The sequence below is a fragment of the Brachyhypopomus gauderio genome, unplaced genomic scaffold (genome assembly GCF_052324685.1).
Source record: "Brachyhypopomus gauderio isolate BG-103 unplaced genomic scaffold, BGAUD_0.2 sc51, whole genome shotgun sequence".
Taxonomy (NCBI): domain Eukaryota; kingdom Metazoa; phylum Chordata; class Actinopteri; order Gymnotiformes; family Hypopomidae; genus Brachyhypopomus; species Brachyhypopomus gauderio.
In genome coordinates, this window is record NW_027506876.1 from 1,547,204 (window position 1) to 1,566,499 (window position 19,296).

The 19,296-nt window shown below is 40.6% G+C and overlaps 2 protein-coding genes and 1 long non-coding RNA gene across 4 annotated transcripts in view; 2 read left to right on the forward strand and 1 right to left on the reverse strand.

Moving 5' to 3' along the window:
• LOC143487843 (uncharacterized) overlaps nt 1-10,117 on the forward strand; it is a 95,503-nt gene extending 85,386 nt beyond the window's left edge. The window contains exons 1-4 of one of the 2 annotated variants that reach the window (XM_076987067.1): nt 2,516-4,882; nt 8,171-8,323; nt 8,662-8,754; nt 9,106-10,117. In XM_076987067.1, coding sequence (XP_076843182.1) covers nt 4,841-4,882; nt 8,171-8,323; nt 8,662-8,754; nt 9,106-9,333 — 516 coding nt within the window. In that variant the 5' untranslated portion in view covers nt 2,516-4,840 and the 3' untranslated portion in view covers nt 9,334-10,117. Of the gene's footprint in view, nt 1-2,515; nt 4,883-8,170; nt 8,324-8,661; nt 8,755-9,105 lie in introns of those variants that run through there. The other variant, XR_013124399.1, reaches the window with a different exon arrangement.
• LOC143487845 (uncharacterized) lies at nt 17-1,186 on the forward strand. The gene is made up of 3 exons (XM_076987068.1): nt 17-376; nt 683-814; nt 916-1,186. The coding sequence occupies exons 1-3, from the start codon at nt 292-294 to the stop codon at nt 1,161-1,163; spliced, it is 465 nt and encodes a 154-aa protein (XP_076843183.1). The 5' UTR covers nt 17-291; the 3' UTR covers nt 1,164-1,186.
• On the reverse strand, nt 5,671-6,564 carry LOC143487886 (uncharacterized). Its single transcript, XR_013124406.1, has 3 exons — nt 6,517-6,564; nt 6,109-6,199; nt 5,671-5,779 (listed from the first exon to the last, which is right to left on the reverse strand). It is a non-coding gene; the product is annotated as an uncharacterized LOC143487886 (long non-coding RNA).
• Nucleotides 10,118-19,296: the final 9,179 nt, after the last annotated feature.

Sequence of the window (19,296 nt, forward strand, 5' to 3'; positions counted from 1 at the left end):
AGGAGAGAAGAATGGAGGACCAAAAGTCTGTTCCCTGGTCAAACGCCGAGGTACAAACCTTTCTGTTAATAATCAACGATCAAAAAATCCAAGGCGAACTGGACGGGGCCACTAGAAATTTAAAGGTTTTTAATGAGGTTTCTGCGCTAATGGCCACTCATGGCTACCAGCGGTCCGTTCTGCAGTGCCGGTCCAAGCTAAAAAAGCTTAAAAGCGATTACCAGGCGGTGAAGGACCATAACGGATGCAGCGGAGCAAACCGCAAAGACTGGAAATGGTTCAAGCAAATGGATGCCATACGGTCACCGACCAGCCAGTAACGGAAGAGAAAACGTGCTGGACACAGCAATGTCGGTGCTGGAGGCCACGGAGAATGGTGAGTGTATTGTGATTTCACAGTTTTACTAGGCTCGTAAAAGATGTAATATGAACATAATATGAACGCATCTATTGTAAACACAGGAATTTAGAGCTGTGTTTGTAGTTAATGTTACCACCGTCACTACTGTACAATAGCTAGCTCTTAGCCACAGCATGGAGCCTTGCTAGTTGCTAGTTAGCTGTAGCCATAAACAAAGCATGAGCAGCGATGACGTGCTACACATTTTGTGCAGTTACGCTATATTGTTGTTGCTTTCACGGGAATGCTTGTGTTTAATATTTGTTCTTTTTTACGTTCAAGATTCCCCTTCCACTGACGAGGCAAGCGCCTCTTTGGAACCTCCCGCCTCCCCCGTATCATCCGTGTCATACACGAAACCAGCGGTCTCTACACCGGCTGGATCTCAAACGCCTGTCAGGCAGCCCAATAAAGGTGAGGAACACAAAAAAACATGTGAAGCACCGGAGTAGCATGAGTACCGAGTGCATTTCTGTTTTACTAATCAACTCCCATTACCCTCTTTTTTTGTCAAGGCAAGCGACAAAGGACCCAGACGGACCTGGATATCGGCACACATCTTCTGGAGATGCAGGCACAGGATGTGCGGATGCACGAGCAGCGTGAGGAGCACATCCAGCTGCTGCTCCGTGATTGTCGTGAGGCCCGTGAACAAGAAGCCGAGCTGAGGAGAGTGGAGTTGGCGGAAAATGTTTCCTTCAACCGGGCTTTCCTCGGGGTGCTTGGCGAACTTGTGAACACCATGCGAGACAGACACCAGTAAAAGCACACAAAATGTTGCTTGTAGTACTATAAATATTTATTTCATATAAAGCTATATGTTATTTTTTGGTAATTTGCTTTTTGCACTTTTTTTTAACTATAACTATATTATTTACATATTTTGTACTTTAAATATCTATATTTCATAATAAAGTTTGATTTCATTTGATTGTACGACTGATGCTTTTTATGCAGGGAGTTGTTCAGCCTGTTTGAGTAATACCAAATTATTACCAATAATTAGAGCAACCACATACAATAATGAAGATAAAGATAAATAAGATACAGTAATGGTATGTGTTAAGGGGCATCATGTTCTTTTAATTGTCTTAACATAATTAGCAGCGGATAATGAATTTGACAATCACAGCTTTATTGCTTTGTGTACGTGACACAGGCAATGGCAACAATTTAACTGTTGCAACTGTTATGACAGATATATTGCATCAGTGCATTGCGAGCATCTCTACCATAACACCCCTCCACACCCTCTGCCATTGCTGCCACTGGCTGCTGTGCAGCAGTAGCTGGCACATCCCATGTAGTGTCATATGTCTCTCCATAACTTTCACACAAATTATGCAGAGCGCAGCATACCAACACCATTGATTTCACAAGTTGGATGTCACAGTCATTCCTTTTCAGAAGGCAGCGCCACCTACCCTTAAGTCTGCCAAAAGCACTCTCAACAACAACACGTGTGCGACTGATATGTTGATTGAAGATCTGCTGCTCTTTTGTAAGGTTTCCGGTGTCCTGAAATGGCTTCAAAAGCCACTTTTGTAAGGGGTAGGCAGAGTCTCCAAGGATGTAATAGCCAGCGGGCATGGCACTGGCATCATGCATACTCCCGGGCAGTCCAGCCATTACATTCCAGAAGAGGCCCTTTCCGTCGACTACACCTTGGAGGATTATTGAGTGCCAGCCTTTGCGGTTGAAGTAGTCGGTGTGACACAGTCGTGGGTAGGGATGTCCCGATCCAGCTTTTTGAACTTCCGATCCGATACCGATATTTATTTGCACTTCCGATCCGATACCGATATCGGCCGATACCGATACCGGCCTATCCGAGCATGTATTAAAGTTTAAAGTTATTTAGCCAACTTACTTTGTTGTCAAACTCATGTTGAAAAGCGTTTTACTCTTGATAACAAGTAGCCAGCTGAATTAGGTGTGTTTGAATAATACACAATGGTTGGTAAGGAGAAACTGACCTGTTTATTTAGCAATTAATAAACTCAAAATAGACAAAATATTAAATAACAAACAGAAATAGCATCAGTAAACCAAGGATTAAAAAGCCACAAGTGCAAATAATATTGTAAATTATATTTAAAAAAAAAAACACACAACCTGAGTGGAAAATAGTCTATTATTAACATTAACATTAACATCCATCAGTGCTCTTGAACAAGTGTAAACCAAAGCTTAAAAAAAATCCGTGCACATATTGTAAACTAATTAAAAGCAAAATGCCTTCTACTCCACACTTTGCTGCTCCATCCCCATCTATACACTCCCTTCAATTCAAACGTTTCTGCCAGTGTTAGTTGTGTAGGACCTTTCTTTTTGTCTTCGGTTTTCATTAGAAACTCGTCATGTTGTTTATGGTGGTATTTCGCTAAATGCTTGATTAGATTGGTGGTATTAAAAGTTCTTACAGCTTTACCACAACGCTTGACTTTACTGTGGCATATGTTGCACTCTACCTCTTCGTCTTTGTCATCCTTTAAGGTAAAATAATCCCACACAACTGACCGATAACTTCAAATTTACACGGCGGTCCGAGATGCCACGGAGCTAAATTGGGGCAGAAACTACGCTCGTGTGCTGAAGGTATGCTGGAAAATGCGGACCGGATTTTACTCTCACTAGCAAAAACTGGAATGGATTATCTAAATGGGTGCGCAGGAAAACCGGGATCGGACTTAAAAAAACTGGATCGGGAGTCTGGATCGGCATTTTCTCGTGTCTGCCGATCCGATACCAATACGCATTTTTTGCTAATATCGGCGGCCGATCCGATCCAAATATCGGATCGGGACAACCCTAGTCGTGGGGCAATGATGGGTACCCCCACGGGTATGGGCACACACTCTCGAAAAGTTGTGTCTTATCGCTCCAGGGCTGGACGCAATTTGTTGCTGAGGGAGTCAAACGCTTCTCGGGACATCCTGAAGTTCTGTAGCCACTGTGTGCACGTGAACTCAGGAACAATAACGTCCCACCACTGAGACGCTCGTCGGAATATCCACACTGAGGGTTTGCGACGGCTATTAGCCAACAACAAAGCCATCTGTAACGCACACACACAGAATGCATTTTTTACTGCGTTAGCTTTACACGCTTTACACATTTATCTCGGGGAGAAAGACTGATGTTAACTGGCGTTAGCTTAGCTTACCAGCCTGCGTCTTTTTCTCCCTCTCCTGACGTCCTCGGCCTGATACTGCTGTATGGTCTCAAGGAGTCTCCGCTCCTTTTCTTGTGTCGTGCGTCTCGCAAACTGCAACCTTCTCTTGCTCGCTTCATTTGCACGTTTCCGGAATAAAAGCCATAACCCTAGCACAAGGTACACGAGTCCTTCCATCGCCATCTCGTCCATTGTTGTACGGTGTTGTGGTCACATACAAATGATGTCGCGACACTACAACCCGCGCGTCAACAGCGACACCACATTGTGGTGGTCCACCATTGTAATGGAAACACAACGCGACTATACCGCTCCGTTGCGAATCGATCCGTATCGAACCGTACCGCGCCAAGCAGGCCCGTGTGGAAATGCGCCATATATCGTCACTGGTCCACTTCTTCACTGTAGTTATGACAGGTTTGTTAGTTTTAAGTGTTTGCCTATATGTAGGTATGAAGTGGAGAAGTGTGTGTTCGGAATGACCAAGAGCTGCGCGTGTCACAGCACGGTAGGCATTTTTAATAGTGGTGTAACAGTGATCCAAAATATTCCCATCTCTCGTGGCACAGGAAACATGCTGTCGGTATTTTGGCATTTCTTTAGAGAGATTAGCGCTGTTGAAGTCCCCCAGAATGATGAGTTGTGAGTCCGCATACTTCCTTTCTACTTTCATTAACTGTTTGGAAAGCTGTTTTTGCACTTCGCCCGTGCGCGCACCCAGCGGGATGTAAACGCCAACCAGAATGAAAGAAGAAAACTCTGACAGAGTAAAACAGTTTACAGTTGATGACTAGAGTCTCTAGAAGAACACTGTGCCGAGCGCACGAGTGAAACCCCGTATCGGTGCGTGTATTGCTTTAAACAAAAATCACGTGACCGATACAAGAAGCGTATCGTTTGGCTGTGCCGCGCCAAATTGTGTTTATAAGGAAACAAACTGTATCGGCATGTCGCGGGTTTGTTGGATGGAGTTTTACTGTTACTTTTAGATTTTGTATTTTTGCCCTCACGGATCTAACAAGAAAATTTTCCACTGTCTGGAATCATTTTGATCTTTTGACGCCAAATAAGGTATTGTTTCTCCTTTGGACATTATTTTTTATTAAATATGTTTGTACTCTTTTCTGGTAAGGGTTTTTAATTGTATTCAGATAAAGTCACTTTTGATTTTATTTTATTGTAGGTGAAGTGTCGACTCTGCTCCATGGAGCTGTCTTACATCAATAAGAGCACTTCATCAATCCTGAGGCATTATAGAGCTCGGCATGACAATGAAGAATCAGCACATACTGGTGAGAGTAGCACAGGTGTGTTAAAATTCTCAAATAAAATTAAAATGTTTTAATCTAAAATTGTTTATTACACACAAAATGCTTTGTGTAACTATGTAATATTGTTTGTAAACTTGTCAGTACTTTAATAAGGCAAAAAAAATTACATTTCCTAACAAGCAAGCTGTGGATGAGGCTGTGATCAACATGATCATCAAAGACTGTCAGCCTCTCTCCATCGCACTTAGATATTTATGCACACCATCTTCGTCTGTACCCTGTGAAAGAGTTTTTTCTAAGGCAGGAGAACTTGTATCTAAGAGGAGAAATCGCCTTGGACCCAACACACTTCACACTTTTGTTCCTCAATAAAAATACATAAATGAATGAATTTCTTGTCATTTTTTGTGTTTTATATTATTTTTCTTTTTCATTAATGAAAATCCTTACATAAGTTGCACATTTTAGCTGAATTTTATTAGACAAATTTGCTATACTTTGCAGAGTTGGTTTAGCATTTACACAAGGTTTTAAGCAAATTTTGGACTAAAAAAAATGAGCAAATGAAATTATAAAATAATGAGATCATATTTTAAGTAAACGAATGTCGATTAAATATTTCACGAGTTGATGTGTTTTCAGGATGCTTTTTCAACTTTATTTTGTTTACCTGCAATGATATTATAAATACTGCAGGGGTCACTATTGAGTGACCAACACAGTGTCAATACTGTGTCAACACAGTTTGTGTAGTGTGTCGATACACTCCTTGAGGTATCATCTTCCCATCACTAGTCTTTACACCAACGTTCATTAATTTAAAAGCAGATTCCTCCTCTGCTTTTGCCGCTAAGCTCCGCATTTCTGTCCGCTCTGTGCAGAAGCCGGGAAGGTGCAGCGCGCTGTTCGGGCACAGTTCAGAGGTCCAGGTCTCTGTGAAACAGAGAGCAGATGCATTAGAAAAGTCCTAGTTGGTTTGATTAACGAGAAGCAGTTTGTCCAGTTTGTTGTGCAGGGATCGTAAATTAGAGAGGAATAATGATGGTAACGGTGTGCGAAAACCCCGATATCTTAAGCGCACGAGCGCTCCGGCCAAACTGAGCAGTCAAGATTTCCAAAAAATCTGAAGGTATTCCAATACACTCTGGAATTAAAGTTGATGGAGCACTGTCTCTGATGGACAATAACTGCTCTCTACTCCAACTGACTGTGTTTACGTGCAATACCAAACAAAAAACAACAAAAACAAGCACAAAACGTACAGAGCTCTCACCGAGGCTGCCATCCGCAGCTCCATCTTGAATCGAGACTTGACTTGTCCACCCATGTGATCAAGACTCGTTTCAGTCCTGTCTTTGAGTGCATACATATAGCAGTACATGTCCTGTTAACTTGAACATTTTTATTTGTTTCACTGTGATGACAGACAGACAGATAGATTTACAGTTTTGGTCTGCCATATTTATTCACACGCAGTGCAGTGTGGACAGTGCCAGTCATGTCCACTTTGATCAAATGTCTCCCATTCATCATGATTCATTGCGAGACATTTCTGGTGGAACCAGCAGTTGTAAAGACTTCACTGTATCTATACAGTTAAAAAAATCTGTCAGCCAGTGTTATTTATAGACAGACATAAGCTTATGAATTACAAACATTCAAGTACTTACCCACTCTGTGTAAGAAGGACATGACTTCCGTGCACACGTGACATAAATCATCCAGTCTGTCTGAAATTAGTAATTTTGGAGAAAATGTACTTAACACATTTGTAAATGAGCTTAATCGTGATTGTGCACCAGTGAACTGAAGCCATTTGAATGTCTAGCATTACCTGAACTGCTCAACATGTCTTCAGCAATTTCCAGCCTGCGCTGGAATCCAGATAAAACAGAGCTAATAATAGTTGGGTCTAGGGCAGCGAGAGACAGGATACATAATGTAGCATTGAATCTACATTCCTTTACTATAACCCCCAGTGCAGAGGTAAATAACTTAGGTGTTACAATAGACCCAGATCTCTCGTTCGATACACACATTAATACACACATGCTTCTTGATCTTAGTGCATTCGACACAATTGATCATAGGATCTTGCTAGAAAGGTTAGAACGCTGGGTTGGAGTCTCTGGAACAGCCCTTTCATGGTTTTATTCTTACTTAACAAATCGCTATCAGTTTGTAGAGGTCAATAATATTCCATCCAAACGTACAATAGTTAAATATGGGGTCCCGCAATGCTCCATCTTAGGACCACTATTATTTACATTATATATGCTACCATTGGGCACAGTTATAAACAAACATGGTGTCAATTTTCACTGCTATGCAGATGACACTCAACTTTACATATCAGCCAAACCTGATGACAAACCCAGTTTAGGAAAAATTGAGGCCTGTGTAAGAGATATTAAATGCTGGATGTCTCTAAACTTCCTCCAACTAAATGAGGACAAAACAGAAGTTCTCCTTGTGGGCCCTAAGGCCGCAAGACAAAAAATTCCAAATGTAATGCTTAATCTTGCAGACTATCCCATTACACCTGGCACAGTAGCCAAAAACCTAGGCGTCATACTCGACTCCAACCTATCATTTGATAAATACATAGATAATACTACTAGGATAGCATTTCTACATTTCCGCAACATTGCCAAATTAAGAGATGCATTATCTATCACAGGATGATGCAGAAAAATTGGTGCACGCCTTTGTTAGCTCTAGATTAGACTACTGCAATTCACTACTGTCAGGATGTTCAAATAGGAATCTAAATAAACTTCAAATAGTTCAAAATGCCGCAGCCAGAGTTCTGACCAGAACTAGAAAATTTCAGCATATTAGACCAGTCCTATCAGCCCTGCATTGGCTCCCAGTTAAATTTCGTATTGATTTTAAAATTCTATTATTAACATATAAAGCACTACACGGGCTTGCTCCTGAATACCTCCAGGAACTTATTTCCTACTATTAACCCCCACGTCAACTAAGATCACAGGGTGCTGGTCTTTTATTAGTTCCACAAATTAATAAGGTAACAGCAGGGGGAAGAGCCTTTTCTTATAAGGCCCCCCAGCTTTGGAACAACCTCCCAAATTGCATACGGGACTCTGACACAGTCACAATCTTTAAGTCTAGGTTGAAAACCCACCTATTTGGTTTAGCGTTTGATAATTAACATCCCCCCTTAGATAAAGGTACAGATCCAGGGATTCATAGATGAAGGGTTTTATGGTAGACTGGGGCGCTGGTGCTGTCGTCCTGTCACTGCTCGTGGTCACTTCAACTCATTTGAACATGTACATGTTGTATTTTTACATGTTTCAGGTGTGTCTGGAGTTCAGCAGGGTGGCTGGTAAGAGCCTGAGACTGGAGTTCTATGAGGCCCTTGACCATCACAGTCCTAGGCTCATGGAAATCTTCAAAGCAAAGAGGGGGCTCACAGGGCAGGTTTTGGCTGACCTGATGCAACAAACAAAGGTTAGTAGAACATGTGTAAATAAATGTACTGACAATGTGAGCTATCCTGTTTGCAGATGCTTTCTTTTCCTTGATATTTAGTAGCCTATATGTAATGGAGTTGCCTAAACTAACTCCTCAGTCCCGTCAGAGTAATTAATTACCATCTATCACATTAGTTTGCCAGGTTTTGCTAGTTGATCTGTAGATGAGGTAGGCAAATAACTACCTGTATGCATAATGTCAAGAACACTGTGTGAGTTACCAGGTGGGGTCCAGTATGTGCTTGTAACACAGGGTAACACATGGACCCTGTGTTAAGTGTGTGATGTCCTCTCTGCTCTCTCTCAATCCACCAGGCTTCGGATGTGACACAAGCCAGATGCCTTGTTCTGAGGGGCCTTCCTATCATTCTCGGTGATGATCCATCTGCCTTCTTCAAGGCCTGCTTTGTATGCAACTTTGATTCTTCTCTACCTTCTCTCCTCCATCCCCCCCCCCTTGCTTCCCCATCCTCTACCTCCACTGTTCTCTCCCTACTATACGTATTATTTTAAGGTGTGCACATGTTAATAGTTTATTTATTATTAAAAATAACTTCTCTGGAGGAGGCAAACTGTGACCTGTGTTCACTCCAAATCAGTTGTGGAGGCCTCTCACACCTGTCCTGAGTGATTTTCTATAGCAGTCGCTGCAGTGGGCAGACACTGGACACGGCTGACATGGGCTTTGTACCTATTGAGGCTGTTTGTAGCACAATGTTGTCATGGTGATGTGATTTCGTGCACTATTCTTTCTTGCAGTATGGTGAGGGGGGTTTGTACAGTGATGTTCCAGTGGGGATCCTCTGCCATGAACAGGAAAACATCACTCCACACACGCAGTCCCTTCACCACAATGCAACCTCAGTGGGAATCATCTTGGAGGGAAACATTGTGATGGCTGTTGAGAGCCTGCCCCAAGCCATGTACATTGTCTTTGGACTTACCTACGCATCTCAATTACCCAAAGTACATGAAGAACACTTTTGATTTTTTTCAGCAGATACTTCTGAACTTGGGTAAAGTAAGATGGATCTGAAACCTAAACTTCAAACACTCAAGAATCAGCTTGCAATGTAAGATCCAGCTTTTTCTGTTTCTGTTTTTTTCTTTTGTTTTTGAAAAAAATGATATGTTCAATAAAATAAAAATTTGGATCAATGTAATGCTGCAGTTGTATGTATTTTACATGGCTCTGTTGATTGAAATACATATTTTGAGTTTCAGAAGCTAAAAAAGTTAAGTTTGTTCTGTTAGAATACACCATTTAGTTGAATTAGTGATGTAGTAATGCTTACTAAATGAGCTGAGTTAAATAAATGGGTGGGAAATGGTTGTATAAACTAAGTATCTTTAGTTACTGTAACTTGGTTATTAGTACATTCAGCTTAAATGTTCTATTCCATTCCATTAGGAGCTTCAAGTACATTGAACGTAGTCCAATTCACTTACTTAACTAATGCTTCATTACTTAAAAAATTTAAGGCAACGAGTTACCTCCGTTTTTTTAAGTAGTCTACTTATCTGGGTTTACAGTTAGTACTGTGGTTGTGTCACGTTGAGGACCCCGGCCCCTCCCTTTTGGGCGTGTGTTCACGTTGTCCACGTGCATTGTCTGCGTCTGTGGATCTAAGTGGTTATGGTTATGTCTTGTGGTAATTCGTCTCACTTGTGACTCATCTCGTAATCACGTGGGGCTAATGTGGTCTGTCTATTTAATGTGCGTTCGCGCAGTGTCCTGTGCTCGTCGATGTCTATGGTTTATACATAACTGTGTTGTATGAGTGTTCTCCGTGCGCAAATAAGCGCATTTTTTGTTATAAATAAAAGTGACGTCTGTCGCAGCAAGGATCCCGTGACTCATTCTTCGCCACGAGCCGCCACGAATGGTTGTTTACCACTTGCTAGTAAAATCTCATGTTTTTGGAGGTGATTTACCTCCCCATAAATGTCTTCATGCACTGTAAAAAAATCTTTGTTTGCTTATGTTCTGTGAATATAAAAATTTATGTGGGCAAAGCATGAAACATAAAAATAGTTACTCCAAAAACAAAAAACGAGTTGTGCCATCAGCTGCTGCATTTTTACCATTCAACTTAATATTTTGTGTTCAGTGAATGAGCATTATGGTTCTCAGTCAACATGTCAAGTCCAAAGTAAAAAACTGTGTTGGGCGAGCAATAGTGGTAGTGGTGAAACTAATGCGCATGCTCGAGAGAAGATTTTCTTGGCGCCTTCTGCACCAAAACTAAAATGAAGACCCAGCGTTTCACCGTTTATCTAGAGGACTTCAAACGTTCACTGAGTGAAGTAAATGTGGATCTTTACTAAGCTAACACAACTAACTTGGTGGTGTTTGTTGAGTTTGAATTTGAACTAGGTCGTATTTCAACATATTTTCCAAACGTAGTTATCAAAACTAGAGCTAAGCCAACAAGTTGTGTTTAACTTTGCTATGAGTTTAGTAATGTTAGTGTTAATACTGTTGTGGTTGGCAAGGACAAGCTACCGATTAACGGTTAATTAACCGTTACGCGTTAACTGTCCGTTTGGAATTTAACTTTACCTCACGTCGGCAAACTGTTAGCATGCGGACAAACGTTAGCTAACTAGCTAGCTAGAACTGCGTAGTAATTAAGCATTTGCTGAAGCCCAATCGATTTCTAATTAAGTACTTTTTTAGATACTTTTTCCAACCACATACAGTGTTAGCATGCGGACTAACGTTAGCTACCTAGCTAGCTAGAACTGCGTAGTAATTAAGCATTTGCTGAAGCCCAATCGATTTCTAATTAAGTACTTTTTTAGATACTTTTTCCAACCACATACAGCTCTGCGGTCAGTTCTCCCGTTTCCCTGGATGTGTGTTGTATGCGTGTTAGTGTCCCCCCTCCCTTAGAACCAGTGTGTTTTTGCCGTTAGCGTATTGCTAATAAATTAGGGTAGAGTAGTGTTCCGGATCTGTTCAAAGCTCTTGGGGTCCAGCCATGCCAAATCAGCTAAAAGAATGCCATGTGTCACAAACCTTCTATGAATGGCATCAAGAGCAGTGTCCAGAATTCTATTGTGGACATTGACTTTGAATGCTCTGTCAGCATCCATTAGAGGCTCATCTTGAGCCATTTCTCCTGCTCTGTTTTTTTTTTTCTTCCTCTTTTCTTGGGCAATGCACTCTCAATTTCAACATCAGTTTCTTCCTCTCTTTTCTCAATATTGTAATTTGTCCATTGCACAAAAGTGTCTGCAGCTTCTTTCACACTTTAAAAATCTCTGGCAATGCTTTTCAGGCCCTCTTGTGTGGCAATCACCATACTATGAGCCGAAAGGATATCCATGCCTTCTGTCTGAAGGTATTTAGACAGAGGTGTTGTTTGCTGAAATATTCTTAAGAATGTCTGAGCTGTTAATATGGTCTCATATTTCAAGAGGCCCTCTTTAAATCCACGAGCTTTGGCACGTACAGTTGCTTTTTCATGATCTTTGTCTTCTATGGCTGCCAGTGTCAGGAGTGCATCTGTGTACAAAGCATTCTGTGGTTTCCCAAAATGTCCAAACACTTTTTTGAGAGCATCATGTTTGGACCACCACCTTGTTTCCCCAATTGGAGAGAGGCGTCTGTGGCTTTTATCTTGTGCTTTGTTCTCCCATAGATTAACCCTTTGATATGAGTCCTTGATGAATACAGCAATGTCATTCAGTAGACTGAATAGTGATCCACTTTCAATGACAATTTGTGTTGTATCGGACATCACCAGATTAAGTACATGTGCATAGCACCAGACATGGACATGAGTGGGTGACAGAGAGGTCATCAGTGCTGAAAATCCTTTGTAATGGCCTTGCATATTTGACGCCCCATCTGTGGCATTTCCTATGCACATGTCTTTATCCAGCTTCAGATGGTCCAATACATCTGAGACCAAGTTTACAAAGTATTGCCCAGTAGATGCCTCACATTTCACTAAGGCAACAAGCCCCTCGTGCACAGTGTCAGTAACATATCTTAATAGCATTGAACACTGATCTTGAAAAGTTATGTCCTGTGTTGTGTCCAGCTGAATGGAGAACATTCCAGCTTTTTGCACATCTTTTGAAATGCAGTCTTGAATGAGGTGCCCAATTGTATCAATTACTGTATTGACTGTAGTTTTGGAGAGCAGGGTGATAAGAGACCCTCGACCTCTTGTTCCACTGGATTTATGTAATTTTTTGCTCTTTTCAATACAATCATCAAGGTGCTCTTTTAGGCAGACATCATATTTTCATAATAAAAGGATAAGTTCCAAAAAGTTCCCATGGTCAATTGAGTCATTATCCAGTGTGTAGGCTGCCTCATTCTCTGTATGCCTATAGCTCAACCCTCTCTTACCTAACACTTTTACCACATCCACGACACGCTCCAATACCCGGCGTCTCTTTTTGACCTGTTCCCTATGAGCAAACAGCTGATTACCAGCAAACATGCTGCTGATATCTGCTTTTGAGCTCCTTAGTAAAAAAGCTTCGGCACAGATTCGGTGTGCACTACTCTTTTCATGCTCTTCTGTGCGCTGTTGCACATGCCTCCAATTAGACATTCCAGTAATAAATGTGCTTGTGTCACTGATCTTCCCAAAAGCAATACACACAAAACAAAATCATGTGTGACGTCTCTTACAATATGTTAGCCACATCCTGTTGGTTTCATTTTTACTGGTGAATACCCTTTGCACCACTGGATTTTTTGCATTTTGTTGTGGGTGGTGAGACAAAAAGCTCTGTAACACAGAAGGCTCTGGACGGGCAAAGTAATCTATGTCCTCCTGCTCTCTGCTCTCCTCTCTCCCGCTGTGTCTCTCCTGACTCTCACCGACTCTCTCCTCCCTTTCACAGACACTCTCCTCTCCCTCACTGACACAGTCCTCTCTCTCTCCGACTCTCTCCTCTCTCTCACTACTCTTGTCTTCTGGGGATGCTATTTCATCAAAACATGAATACAGACTCTGGGGTGAGGTTGGGTTTTTTGTTATGTTTTTTTTTATCTCAACATAAGGAATTAATTATTGCTGTTTTATCAGAAAAACAGACACACAGCTGCATTGGCATAATACTGGCAAAAAAAAAATTGTCATTGTAAAAAATAAGATTTTCTTTAATTAGAGCCTACATTTTCTTTAGCCAGCTAGGCTAAATGCCCCCAAACACATCCAGGCGAAAAAGTAGCTAAACCTAGGCTTACAAGTTAAACAATCAATGGCCTAATAACAAAATCAGAAAACTGCCCAGTAACTCAGTTTAATTGAATGGTGGCTTTAAAAATACACCTAAAAATACTGGATTTATGAAGATTTGTGAAGAGGCACACAGCAGCATTGGCATATGGCACAGGCAATAAACAAAATTACCATTTTAAAAAGTGTAATTTCCTTTAATTTCTGTACATTGTCTCTAAACACCTCCATAAAAACTGGCCACCGCCACCACTGTCATCAGCCACGGGAGCTGATGAAGGCCCTGCTGTGGCAAACATTTGAGTAATTTTTATACATTTGGCAGCGTTTACTTGAAGTTCAAGCTTCTTTTTGTCGTAGTTTCTCTGCACCTCCTTTGCGCTTTTTCTCCATCTCAGATACTCACATACGTTATGTTAATCAACGTTAGATTGCACTACGCACCGGCGCATGGAGGAGGGGGTGTTTGATGATATGATTGGTGCAGCTCTGTGTCAGTAAAGAAAATAACCAATGGGCTGCATACCAGCGTGTTTAAGGACCGGTAAACTCTCGCGCTGACTTTTTTTTGCCAAATGCATTATGCAGGCAACAGGAGCATCGCGAAAGGTGTGTTAATGTGATTTGCCAGCCCAGTGTCAATCAGCCTGCCTCCATCTGAATCGGCCCACTGATCTACTTGTTTTATGGGCCGGTCAGACCAATATATAAATAGATAAAAAAGTGTCAGGACTGTCGGCCCAAATAGCACGTCGGCCCACCGGGAAAATGCCCGGTATGCCCGATGGCCAGTCCGTCCCTGATTATAGACCAATTTCTAATCTACCATTCATTGGAAAAATTATAGAAAAAATTGTCTTCAAGCAAATTATGCACTTTCTGTCCACAAATAGCTGTCTAGACCAATTTCAGTCTGGCTTCAGACCTAATCATAGTACTGAGACTGCACTAATTAGGGTTATCAATGACATTCGGCTAAATACAGACTCAGGAAACATGTCTGTTCTTCTACTGCTCGATCTCAGCGCTGCCTTTGACACCATTGACCACAAAATTCTCATAAATAGACTTGAAAACTGGGTTGGACTCTCAGGAACTGTCCTAAAATGGTTCAGTTCATACCTTAAAGAAAGGAACCTCTTTGTGGAAATGGAGGGTAATGTTTCTGAGACTGTGCCAGTGACCTGTGGTGTACCCCAGGGTTCAATTCTTGGGCCACTCTTATTTAATTTATATACGATTCCTCTGGGTGAAATCATGCATACTTATGGAATATCTTACCACAGCTATGCAGATGACACTCAGATCTACATGGCTCTTTGCCCAAACGACTACGGTCCCCTAGACTCACTGTGTAAATGCCTTGAGCACATAAACAAGTGGATGAAACACAACTTTCTGCAGTTAAATAAAGATAAAACGGAGATTATTTTATTTGGGAAGAGCAATGAAAGACACAGACTAGCTGCCTATCTAGATTCGAGAGGCCTAAAATCTAAAGAACTAGTACGTAACCTTGGTGTACTAATGGACTCTGATCTCACCTTTAGCAGTCATGTCAAAGCTGTCACCAAATCAGCTTTCTATCACCTCAAAAACAAACAAAATCAGAGATTGTATGGCTAAAGCAGACCTGGAGAAACTTATCCACGCCTTTGTTTCTAGTAGGATTGATTACTGTAATGGGCTCCTAACTGGACTCCCAAAAAAGACAATTAAACAGCTTCAGCTGATTCAAAATGCAGCTGCCAGAGTTCTCACTAGGAGTAAAAGAAGGGAGCACATCACTCCCATCCTTAAATCCTTACACTGGATCCCGTATGTTACAGGATAGACTTTAAGGTACTATTACTGGTCTATAAATGTCTTAATGGTGTAGGACCAGTATATTTATTGGATGTGCTCCAACAATATGAGCCGAGCAGAACTCTCAGATCATTAGGAACTGGTCAGTTAGTGCAGCCTAAGGTAAAAACTAAACATGGAGAGGCGGCGTTTAGCTACTACGCCGTTCAGAAATGGAACCGGTTGTCAGAGAGCATTAGAAGAGCCCCAACACTAGATACCTTTAAATTCAGACTGAAAACCTTCATGTTTGAGCAGGCCTTCAGCTCAGTTTAATTACCTTTACTCTGTAATGGCACTTTTATCTTCATTAATTTAACATACTTTAAATCTACTGTTTTAATCATGCTTCCTATTTTAGATTTTATTGTGTTTGTTTCTTTTTTTATGTTTAAGTCTAACATTTTATTTTTACTATTCTTATCTTTGCTCCCCCTTTAGATCTTATTTACTTTTTATTATTTTATTTACTGTACTTTTTACATTCTATGTTATTTTATTATATATTTTTCTTTATATATGTGATTAATTTCTTAAATCTATTGTTTTACATTTTTCTGTGTTTTCTTTTCATTTGTAAAGCACTTTGAATGACCGTTGTGTATGAAAGGTGCTATATAAATAAACTTGCCTTGCCCTGCCTTGCCTTAGGTTTTTACTTTGAAGTGGAAAAAAGTGCTGAATGAGAACGGGATCCAGTTTACGGTTCTCTAGATAAAAACCCAATTCAACTATTAGTCGACTAAAGGGGAAATCTGATTAATCAGATTCGACTATGAAAATCCTTAGTTGAATACACCTCTAGTTGGATGTGAATCCTCCATTCATGTCCCTTTCTCTTACCTTCAAGCTCCTCCCTCTCTTACACCTGGTAGCTGAATTGTCATGATGTAATTGTCCTTCATTCATCAGCTTTGACCTAAGTATGACGCTAGTAGGAAGCAGTTGAAGCAGGCTTTGACCCAACTATGACCTATGACCTCTCAAAGACTGTGGGTTGATGCTGAGGCCTCAGGCCCATTTAATGCTTTACATGGTTCCTTACAGTACACAATAAGGTGATGGAAGTATTCTGCACCTCAGCTGGTATGCAAAACCATAACTGTATCAGTCCCCTGACAGTCCATTAAAACATAACTGTATCAGTCCCCTGACAGTCCAATAAAACATAACTGTATCAGTCCCCTGACAGTCCATTAAAACATAACTGTATCAGTCCCCTGACAGTCCAGTAAAACATAACTGTATCAGTCCCCTGACAGTCCAGTAAAACATAACTGTATCAGTCCCCTGACAGTCCACTAAAACATAACTGTATCAGTTCCCTGACAGTCCCCTAAAACATAACTGTATCAGTCCCCTGACAGTCCATTAAAATATAACTGTATCAGTCCCCTGACAGTCCAATAAAACATAACTGTATCAGTCCCCTGACAGTCCATTAAAACATAACTGTATCAGTCCCCTGACAGTCCAATAAAACATAACTGTATCAGTCCCCTGACAGTCCATTAAAACATAACTGTATCAGTCCCCTGACAGTCCAGTAAAACATAACTGTATCAGTCCCCTGACAGTCCACTAAAACATAACTGTATCAGTCCCCTGACAGTCCAATAAAACATAACTGTATCAGTCCCCTGACAGTCCAATAAAACATAACTGTATCAGTCCCCTGACAGTCCATTAAAACATAACTGTATCAGTCCCCTGACAGTCCAGTAAAACATAACTGTATCAGTCCCCTGACAGTCCAGTAAAACATAACTGTATCAGTCCCCTGACAGTCCACTAAAACATAACTGTATCAGTTCCCTGACAGTCCCCTAAAACATAACTGTATCAGTCCCCTGACAGTCCATTAAAACATAACTGTATCAGTCCCCTGACAGTCCATTAAAACATAACTGTATCAGTCCCCTGACAGTCCAATAAAACATAACTGTATCAGTCCCCTGACAGTCCAGTAAAACATAACTGTATCAGTCTCCAGACAGTCTACTATCCCACAAAAGCAGGTAAAACTTTGTCAACACAGAAGTCTGGTTATTAATGTGGTAAATATTGTGCAGGGAAACAAAAACGTTTTTATTACTAAGGAATTAATATTTGTGAAACTGGTAAAAAGCTTATTTAATCTACCAGTGGTAAAACAGGAAATCTGAGCTTTGATGTGTTTTCACAAATGTGAGATGTGTTTCACAAGTCCAGATGCACATGAAATTGCTCCGTGTATGTACTTGATACATTAGTGTTTATAGGTTCACATGTTCAGTTGCACATGTTTAAAAGTTGTACACCATGACTTTTATTTTGAAAGATGTCTTGCCATTGAAGCGCTTAAGCTTGAAAAAATATCTTTTGAATTTTTTAACGCTTGAATTTTTTTTCATTGTATTTTATTAACCATGAATAATAAAAGTGAAAACGAGTTCTTGAAAATTCAAGCATTAAATTTTCAAAAGCAACAAAATTCAGATGCATAATTTCAGTGCAAATAAAAATCAGTGCTTCAAATTCAAGGGCAAAAAAATTCAGTGCTTCAAATTCAAGGGCAAAAAAAATCAGTGCTTCATATTCAAATTCAAAATCTGATGAGACAGATTTTCCACCATAAACGCTGAGCCAACTTTACCGCGGTGCCTCGAACTATGGTGGTTGGGCGGTGTACATTCGTTCAATGCATATTCCTATATACAGTGAGTCCCCGCTTAACGACGGGGTTAGAGACTGAAAAGTCTGTCGTAAAGCAGTTTTCATTGTGAAGCGTGAACCTTAGATACTTTGTTCGTAAATACAGTATAGAAAAAAACTAACCATGTTCTCGTGCGTGCGTACAGCGTGAGAAAGAGCGATCAGATCATGGATCAGAGGTAAATAAACTAGATTTTTTTCGGCGTGAGAAATCGGATGTGTGGCGTGTAAGCGTGTGAAGACAGTCAAATGCGTGTGTCTCACGCTGCCAATCGTGTCTGCAAACGTGTGGACATTTCAGCCTACAAGAACTCAACATCAAATATGAGGAAACACGATGCGATAAGTTTGCTGTATGTATAATTTTGTGTAATGCTATATCTCTGAGGCATAACGTTTGTATGATGTAATTATTAAATGTAACGCAGTGCAATACTAAAAACCAGTGTATAGAGTGTATACACTAGCAATATATGATGATTAAGTCTGCTACAAATTGATTCAGTTGGTGTCAAGTTGTAGCTACACGTATTGGCTGACAGTCTCATCAGTTAGTGCCTTTGTGGAACACATTAAAGTTACACAGGCCTAATAATTAGGAACAAACAAAAATACATAATATTTATAATAAATAGTTTATATACATAATATTTATTTATAATAAATTATTTTTATCATTAAAAGTCATTGTTTCCCGTAATTCAATTTCTCATGCGAGACAGTACTCATGCATTTACTACTACTAGTAGCTTTTAATCAAAGTACTTTTTAACTTTTACTCAAGTAATTTTTTGGGATGCATACTTTTACTTTTACTTGAGTAACATTTGGTTCAAGTAACTGTACTTTTACTTGAGTAAAATTGTTGAATACTCTACCCACCTCTGGTACTAACAATATTGAACTCACTTTTTTATGTATTGACGCACACAACTTTTAGATGAAGATGAGACACACCGTTGCACAAAGTTATCTCTCCTATCCTTTCGGTAAGGACCAACGGACGCTGTACATGCGCATTCTACAAGCCCGGACTAATGTACTGCAACGCAACGAGAACAAACTTCTTATATAAAACAACAAGATAGAGCGACAGTCTTTCGTACATGGCCGCCCCCAAATCCATCCATCCATCCATTATCTGAACCGCTTAATCCCGCTAGTCGGGGTCACGGGGGGGCTGGAGCCAATCCCAACATCTCCG